This window comes from Trichomonas vaginalis, chromosome VI (assembly GCF_026262505.1).
Source record: "Trichomonas vaginalis G3 chromosome VI, whole genome shotgun sequence".
In the NCBI taxonomy this organism is placed as follows: Eukaryota; Parabasalia; order Trichomonadida; family Trichomonadidae; genus Trichomonas; species Trichomonas vaginalis.
In genome coordinates, this window is record NC_067208.1 from 16,063,065 (window position 1) to 16,072,829 (window position 9,765).

Below are 9,765 nucleotides of genomic sequence, written 5' to 3' on the forward strand. Positions count from 1 at the left end.
ATGGACGCACCACAAACTTAGCGAATGCACAGCAACCTGAACAACCAAACCCAGAGAATATTCCAAATGAAGTTAGAATACAAACTGCAATGGCAAACTATGGTCAAGTGCCAACAGATGTACAAATGCAAACTGCCATGTCAAATGACGCTGGCGTTAGGTTTGCCACCATGGTATGCAAATAATGAGATGGAAAGAGTTTTATACAAACCCTGAAGTGGGATATAAACAACTTTATGCAGATGACGCGAACACAGGAGTTGACCCAGAATATGTTTTCTACCAGAGGAGAAACAGAATGTATGAGCTCCAGTTAAAGAATGCTATGGAACTCAACAGGAAACGTAAGAGACTAGGCGGACATTAGATTTTTACATATAGTAAAATGGGTTTCTTTGAGAAGAATAGGAAACTTCTTTCGAAATGTTTGGAAGAGGTAATATGGAATGGAATAAAATCTGTCGGAAGAGGAATTTGGAACGGAGTCAAAAATATTGGTAAAAGAGTAGGTCAGTTTGTTGGTATTATACCTAAAGACCCTGAACCAGAAGAACAAGCTCCTGTTATAACAACAGCCTGAACCTGCACCACAGTCTAGTTGGCAACCAAATCCAACACCTCAACCGTATTAAAAAATTATATTTTTACCGTTCGATAGTAGTTGTATTATGAAACTAAGTTCTAAGTAAAACGCATGGTATAATGGAATTATTCTTTTTCTTCCATCTGTAGTAAACCATACTTGAAAGTCTGAAATACTTCCACTTGGTGGTTCGTATAACTTTGTAGGTTTTTCGTAAAAGTCATTTGCCAAGCATAAGAAAGAGTTTTGGGCGCCAGAAAATGAAGCATGAACAATAATAGCAGCTGGGTCGAAAACATTTTCATATGTTCCATTAGGGTTTTCGACTTCATAAAAGTCTGGGTGTACTGGATATGCTGCAGGCTGATTTAACATCCTCATAAATCTATACATGCCAAGTTGTTATATTTTGTAGAAATATAAACGTTTTCTCCAAGGTCTTCTATTCTATTGATTTTAACAGTTGCATTTTTCCTGTCATAAATAATATCGAGATGGTATTCTCCCTCGTCAATGTTATACTGGTTTGCATATTCGATATAGATATCGTTTATTTTTTCTTGAAAAGCTTGAAGAGTTGTTTCTAAGTTTACAAGCAAACTAACTTGTAAAAGTTTTCCCTGTTCAAATTTCTCATACATACGTTTTTCTTTGTATATAGTATCGAACTTCAAAACCGACCCGTAAATGGGAAACCATGTATGGCTTCTGAAATGAACTTCATTCTACGAAAGCCAATAGCTTTTGTGACAGATGGGTCTCTTAACCATCTCAATGGGTAGTCAAAACGATAGCCTTCATGCTTTACGGTCTCTGTCTCAAACTTTTGACCGACATTAGTAAAAAGTTCATCTAATGGTTTAGTTGTAGCAACTCTAGAATTTTCTTTTTCTATTGGAAGCATATTTTTTATCTATAATAAAATGTCAAAATGAAACAGCGTCTATGAGAGAAATACAACACAACCGACAACTCATTATGCAAGCTCTAAATAAGAACACAACAAAACTTTTCAAACTATTCTAAGATATCTGAGTCATTGAAAGAAGGAAACTTAAACTGACATTAAACCCTTTAACAGATGAGTTTTCTATTTCAAGACAAAAGAAAACAATACTGTCTGTATAAATCCAACAAAAGGAACTTTAAAACGAGAAACCTATAAATGAACTTCTTTTGAAAGCAGATGTTGACAACAAAGCTGACAAAGAAATTGTAGACGATGCAATAGCAAAAGAAGAAGAAAAGAGCTAACAATGCTTATGCAACAAAAGAACATACTCATCCTGAACTAGCAGACAAAACATATGTTGACAATAAAATGTCAAGTGAAGTGACAAGAGCTGAAAACGAATATTCTAAAAGAGCATATACATTCTATATCTGAAATAACAGACTTACAAGAAACCTTAAACAGTAAAAAGTGCCGTTGGACATACACATACCATTGCAAATATTACAAACTTACAAGAAACCTTAAACAGGAAAAGTGCCGTTGGACATACACATACCATTGCAAATATTACAAACTTACAAGAAACCTTAAACAGGAAAAGTGCCGTTGGACATACACATTCTATATCTGAAATAACAGACTTAAACGTTAGCCTTGAAAAGAAAGCAGACAAGAACCATACACATGATTTCTTCACAACTGTTGCTATAGAAAGTATTGAAGGAACGGTTGAAGAAACTGGTGGGGATGCATTATATTGTAAAAACCTCCTAACTTTCCACAAGGTTTAACATCGGATGACGACATAACGACGATGAAAAAATTAGATGTAAGATGTTTATGTCATGGAGGATGAAAATAAAGTTAAATTCACTGCTCAAGATTTATATGAGAAGAAAGCAGACAAAACAGAGCTTCAAACATTAAAGACAGAAATACTTCAAACATTATATCCTATAGGCTCTATTTATACGTCAATGAACTCTACCAGACCAGAAGTAGTACTTGTTTTGGAACTTGGACTCAAATAGTCGACAGGTTTTTGTATTGTGCAAACTCTTCAAAGGAAACAGGTGGAAGTAAAACGATTTCGGGTGAAAAACTTACCTGCGCACAGTCACTACAATAGATTTAAGTACATCTCAAGCAGGTTGGCATAAGCATAGATATTGGGATTGGTCAGCAATGACAAAAGGTAAAGGATATGATGTTAAAGACAACGTTAAGTTTGCTAATAAATTGTTACTGGAGTAACACTGAGGGAGGAGGAAACCATACACACATTTCGTTTCAGGATATACGCAAACAACCGGACAAAGTAAAGACTACATCCCCTTACATGACAGTTTACGCATGGTATAGAAATGCTTAGTCGTCATGTTCCACTTCTTTAGCATATTCGTCAGGAGTTGTCTTATATTTGTTAGGAACTGTCTTTGAAAGTATACAACCTTGAACTTTGACAAGTTGAAACGAGGTCTGACAATAGTAGTTTTATCTTCTGCTTGCAGTGTGTACATTTTGCCATGTTTGCCTAAAACTTCATAATATTCTCTGTATACTTTCTTCTATTTTTACGAACACGAATGTGAGTACCTGTCGGGTTCCCATTGTTGTCATAGTCAATAGTATTTCATATGGGTCGCGTTTTAGGTATTTCTATTTTTACTTTGTCACCTTTTCTGAAGTTTGAAGCCCGGCATTCTTTCTTGTTTTTGTCTCTTTTGATAAATTATTAAATAATATAGTCTTTCTCTAAGTCGGGGTTGTTTTTCATTTCTTCGGGGGAGTGGTTTCCCAACCTTTTTGTTTACGGTTATTGTAAAATATTTAAAACTTGTCTCATCTTTGCCATGGAGAAGTGTCTATATTTGTCGTCATATGACATTTCATTTGCTTCACCACCTTGTGGTTGGTTTAAGTCTCTAACATTTTTAATACAACCGTCAATGACACCAAGAGCAGAATGGTTTGGTCGACAATGAAATATTGGTTTACATTTTTTGAACGCAGATAGTTTTTTACATCATCTGATTTGAAAGAACTTTCACAGTCAGATGTCAGTTTTTGTTGGATGGTATTTGTCAACGAATATTGTCAAAGCAGTTTTCACATCTAAAATATTTTTGGACCATAATGGTATGGCTTCACAGTATCTTGTGTTTTGACCGACAAATATAGCCAGTATGGTGGTCCATCTGTTCTAACTCTCGGAATGTTTTCCAAGATATCCATAACCAAGCATTTGGTGTTGAACTAAAGATTTTTATCATGAGTGCTTTCTTTGTCGCTTTAGAAACATAGGGGTCCTTGTTTGGATTCGTCATTTTTTAACCCATAAGAATGGGTTTATTTGGCGCATTAGCAGGAGTTGCATCTAGATTTTTACCCGCAGTGGGAACAATAGCCAGAGGTGTATTTGGAGTTGGAAGGAAGATTTTGAGTACATTAGTATACTTAAAGAGAAAGCACAACCTATTATACAAAACTGTACAGAAAGGTTGGGATGTAGCACGAGATGCAACAAATCTTATTCCAAATCCTGAAACAAGAGGAAAAGTTCAAGAATGGATGGACAATGTAGGAAGACAAGCAGGAAACTATTATAAACAAAGCAAATGACTACTATAACCAAGCAGGACACTATATGGACCAAGGTGAAAGATTCTTAACAGAGGATATAACCATGCACAACAATGGGTAAACAATAACCAACCGCAACCACCTCAAACTTGGGAATGTAAAATTTTTTACTGAGATGAAATGAACAATACAGCATTGAGACAAATGGGTTCAAGATGGATTTGTCGGCTTCCAGCAGTTACACAACGTGTTTGTCAAGTTCTTCCTATATCTCAGGAAGTTTTAGACCGACTTAAAAAACTAAACAACCAGTTGAAAAACAAACAAAACTAAAATTTTTTACTGAGATGAAATGACCGAAGAAGTTGAAACGGTAGATTTGAACACACAAACAAAAATTCAGAACCATTGTCAAAACCCGTCAAAGAACTTACAGATGAAGAGAAAAATTCAATATATAGAAAGTGCCAGGTCTGGAAATACAAACCCTAACTATAAAGTCACTTTTCATAAAAATGGAACGGCTAGTATCTCAAAAAAGAAACAGACTCTCACAAATAAAATATTGAAGTCTGAAGAGCTTTCGAGACAACAGATGGAAAAGTTTACTTCACTGACCAACAGTTCATTATAGAACATCTCATTGACTTAGAGTCGAAATATTCTAAACTTTACAACAAACACAAAAAGTTGAAAGGAAAACAAAAACAAATGGCATATGATATTTATGAAGATGTTGACGACACAACTGTTCCTGCAAGTGAAGTAAAGTCAGAGGAACCGAAAAGTGACGAAAAACCGATAGAAGAAGAGAAACCAAAAACTGAAGATAAACCAAAACCAAAGTTTAGTTTCCAAACTAAACCAAGTCAACCTTCATTAGCTGGTATGGGTTGGCGTCAAAAAGACTTATGGCAGCAGGCGGTTATGTAAAGTAAAGAAAAAATATTTTTTTATTTTATAAAAATGCCCCAATATAGAATGGATAGAAAATCTGCTAGAATAAAAGCAGAGTTGCAAGATATGGTTGGAGAGTTTCGAAGAATTTAAAAATATAGGAAGGGAAGACCCATAAAAGTCTATGACAAACTGGCTGGTCTGACCTACGAAATGGATTTGGAAACAGCACGTGCCAATTATCCAAACAGACTAGAGAGGTTAGAAGAAGAACGTCTTATGGACATGCCTTTCGATGTTAGTGAACCTCAAGTTGAAGGACACGACGCTTTGCCAGATTCTACTGGAAACATGACGAACAATTGCATCCTTTGAGAAGGAAAAAAGGAAAAAGGTGAAGACGCACATGCTCCCATGAAAAGAACAAGATTATGCATATGAGAAGTACCGTGAAGTTAGAAGTCAAATTACTTCTGGTCGAACCTTTACAGTAAACTTTGACGAAGGAAAGAACAAAGAAGGCTTCATGGGTGTACTTGCTGCCATACAAGACGGAAATAAGAAAGGACACAATCTCAGATTGACCATAACAGATTTGGATGGTCACATTTACTATGCATATGGCAATGTCACAACAGCTGCAATGCTTCTTGACGCTTTCAAGACTACAAAGAGAGAACAAATGGTTGACTCAGACTCAGACATTTTGAATGCAATTGAAGGAATTGCAAGTGTCAAGTTCGAATGGTACCACCTAACCCTCAAGCAGTCAGACAACATGCTGGATACTTCCCTTCCAGAAATAAGTCTGACATTGACTTGACAAGGTATGGAATTTACAATTCAATTGAAACAATTGTCAATGAACTTGCATTCTTACATGTCTCAGGAACTCTGGTCTTGTTACAGATAGAGAAAATGAAGTATCTTGAGTCATGTGTGAAGACAAGGTACATTCTCAGAGGTCAATTGGCAAAAATTGCACCGTTGCAAATGTCAAATATCCGAGTCAACATACCTACAGCTAAAGGTTCTTCACATGACGACTATGTTGTTGACTTCAAATTGCCATGGTTGAAGATTGTAATTGTCCACAACCACTTCATGTTGAACGAAAGTCTTACAAACCCATTGTTCGGAAAAGGCAAGTGCAACATTGTCAGAGCTGTAAACATTCTTTTCGAGAAAGGTTTGTTGGAACCAATTCCAGATGACAAGCTGACAGAAACTTTTGTACCAAAAGACGAAACAAACTTTTCACTGTTTAGCAAGACCAAAAGTTGTTCAGACAAAGTTCTAGTACAAAAGAAGTACACAATTCCACAAGGAGTTGGATTGTTCGGATACCAACCTGAACCAGAAGAACTTCCAATGAGGTTGCAAGAAACTTCAAGATGCTATAAACAAACTTCCATTGAGACATCCAATTGACGTCAAATTGTATTGGAGAGCATCTGAGTTAGGTCAGAAGGTTTTATATGAAACAGGTTGCTTCGACGATGTTTATGAGATAACAGGAGAAGTTTCTCAGAAGATAAGAGACTCACTTGAATTTCCACAAACTGGACCAACTGGTTGCGACAAGTTCGACTCAGATGAAAAGATATATATTGTCGACCTTAACGCTGCATACATGAGGTTTGTCCAATATATTCCGACTGGAATTCCAAACGAAGATGGTGAGTTCCCGGGAAGGAACTATACAGTTGGAAAAGTCATACAACAACTGTATGATATTAGGAAAGCTTCAAACCCAAACTTGCAATGACACTCAATTGCTTATGAATTCGACATGGGGATATTCCATTAAGAAACCTCAAGAGATGAAGAGTAAACATTATGAGAAGGTCGACAACTTTGTTGAAAGGTTTTCTCCTTTTGTTTTGAAGTACGAATTCACTCAAGGTCAAAGTGGCTTAGTAACCACATTAAAACCTATTGTCGAACATTGGTCTTACCCTCAGTTCGCAAAGGCAGTCCTTGACAACTACAACAAATTCTTCTCCGAAGTCAAATCCAAAGTGAAGGTTTACTATGAGAACATTGACGCACTCATGACGAACGAAGAAGGCTATAACAAACTCATTGAAATGGGAATGGTCGTGAAAAGATGGGCTGTTTTAAGCTAGATAAGGTATTTTCAGAAGTTCATGTCCTCTCCAAGCGTAAGTACTGGGGCATACTTGAAGACGGCACAGAAATAAAACATTGCATGAAGTAAAAAATTGCATGAAGTAAAAACGTTTTTAAAACAATATATTTTTACATATATTAAATGCTTCAGGTTGAAAACAAAGAACAAAAGTAGCAGATACAAAACCGTTAGACTATATCTTTACAAATGCTGGTAGGACTATTTCAGATGAAGAAATTTCATCCCGAGCATACAGGTTTGACTATCCAGTTCGTTGGCTTCAAAGTCCTTCAGATGCAAAGGCAATAGGATTTAGAAGAGTTTTGTTTTCAAATAGAACTAACGCATTTATGTTCGCAGTATATTTTCATGGGCAGTATAAAGGTTCTGATGGTCTAATAGACAAATTTGATGAAATGAGAATCTTTACAGTTCGTTCAGACGAAAGTCTTGAGAAAACTCTAAATGACTTTCAAACTCAAATGAACAAATACTATTGGGAATTTCAAGAAAAATACGACTCTTTACTAAATGGAACATACTATCTGAAACTAGAATATGACAAGATGAACTCCACCGTTTCATTTCAAAGAATTGAAATTAACCTCCAAGAGATACAGAGTTTTTTATTTTGGAAAGTAGACAAACGTTCTTGGGCACAAATTTCTTCGGTTACTAAACCAGAACGAACCATTACCACCAGATGGTCCATTTAAATTTATACTTCCACCAGCAGATTTGACAGTTTAATAGAAACGTGTTTGACCCTCAAATGTTATGTGCCATGCAAGTTTCAGTTCAAGCAACAATAGTTTTCTATGTATCGGTAAGGACTTTTATGACTTTGCTTCTAAATTCTACGAACCACCTAGTAACAGTTTCTCTGACTTTCAGTTTGGTTCACAACAAATGGTGTGCAAACATATTCTTCCATTGTACTATGAACTTTTATCTCGAATTGTCTTTCATATACAACTACGGAAAAGTGCTGAAAAAGTGAGTTTATGTTAGCATGTTAGATCTCACCTCTTTTCTAACCTCTTTTTCACCCTCTTGAATTTTCATGAATTTCCTTAAGATAGAAAAAAATATATTTTAGGGTAGATGGTTAGATCTAACCGTTTTCTAACATTTTTTCTAACATCGTAGACAACACACAAAACTCATGAATGGCTCGATGTTGTCCATTGTACTGTTTCAGAACAATATTTGCACTGTTTCAGAACAATATTTGTACTGTTTCAGACAAATATTTGCACTGTTTCAAGACAATATTTGTACTGTTTCAAGACAATGTCCGACGTACCACCAAAAAATATATTTTATGTTAGCATGTTAGATCTAACACGTTTTCTAACATTTTTTTCTAACATCGTAGAAAACTCATGAAAACAATTTATTTTTGACCTAAAGACGCAAAGCGGTGGGACATAGCCAAAAAATATATTTTATGTTAGCATGTTAGATCTAACACGTTTTCTAACATTTTTTCTAACACTCGTAGAAAACTCATGAAATTCCTTAAGATAGAAAAAAAGTGAGTTAAAATGAGATGTTTACTGAAGGTGCTACCATGTTACCATGTGCTACCAGGTAATTTAACTTCTCTGAAAAAATGAGACAACATGAATTTTGACAACAGTCGGGAAAATGTCAAGACTTCTTCATCGTAACGAGTGTAAATGAACCAAAAATATATTTTAGGGTAGCATGTTAGATCTAACACGTTTTCTAACATTTTTTCACCCTCTTGAATTTTGTATAAAAACCAACCGCCGGTTTTCTTCCGGTTGCTATATTCTTCACAAAATGCTTGTTTTGAGGTCGAGCCACTTTTGCTTCCACCGTATTTTTCAACCAAAACTCATGAATTTTCCCGAAATAAAAAATAAAGTTAGTTTTTTTAAAAAAATATTTTTTATTTTTATTGTAAGAACATGTTAGCAACAACTTCACCAAACTCTTTAGTCATGAACCCAACATCTATGTTAGTAGAAATGAAAAGCTTCATTCCTTCTTCATATACTTTCGAAACAGAAATCCAGAAGATAAAGCAAGAACTTTTAACATGTAATTTAGACTGTAGTGCGAAAGATGAAACAAATGAACAGTATCTTTATGAAATGCAGGATATTATTGACCATCTACCTAAACTTCCTGAAAACAACAACAAAAGCTCACTATTCCTGAATTCGATGAAATAGAAGTCAAAGCAACTGACTCAGTAAAAATAAAGAAGTTCATACGTAAGAGTTAACTATGAGTTTCTTGGATTTCATTGCAACCACAAAGTCATGGACAAAAGACTGCGACATGGTATATAAGAACATCTCTGACATATATAAATCTGAAGAATTTAAGACCTACGACAACTTTTGTTCGTTAGTTGCAAAATGTGTATGGCAGATAAGAGATAAAGATAGAAGAGGTAAAGTATGGAACGAACAAATAAACCCGCAACTTTTGAGTTAAAGAAAACCATTGACGCCTTAGTTGTTCTAGCAGGTCAAATTTCAATGTACAATGCTAAAATGAACCCACAATGTTCAAAATGTAAAGCAGCAATGAGGAAATATAACTACTCCGTCAAAGAGATAGAACGTAGCAAAACGG

General features: G+C 35.4%; 2 pseudogenes across 2 annotated transcripts in view, besides 1 other annotated feature; both read left to right on the forward strand.

Moving 5' to 3' along the window:
* Nucleotides 1-1,759: 1,759 nt before the first annotated feature.
* Nucleotides 1,760-9,765: part of a mobile genetic element that runs on past the window's edge.
* On the forward strand, nucleotides 7,073-7,239 carry TVAGG3_0874160 (annotated as a pseudogene). The gene has a single exon. A coding segment is annotated over exon 1 (167 nt).
* Nucleotides 9,090-9,765, forward strand: part of TVAGG3_0874170 — a 946-nt pseudogene continuing 270 nt past the window's right edge. Inside the window, exon 1 of the mRNA in view lies at nucleotides 9,090-9,765. This exon is cut by the window's right edge and continues 270 nt beyond it. Within this exon, the coding sequence occupies nucleotides 9,090-9,765 (676 nt within the window).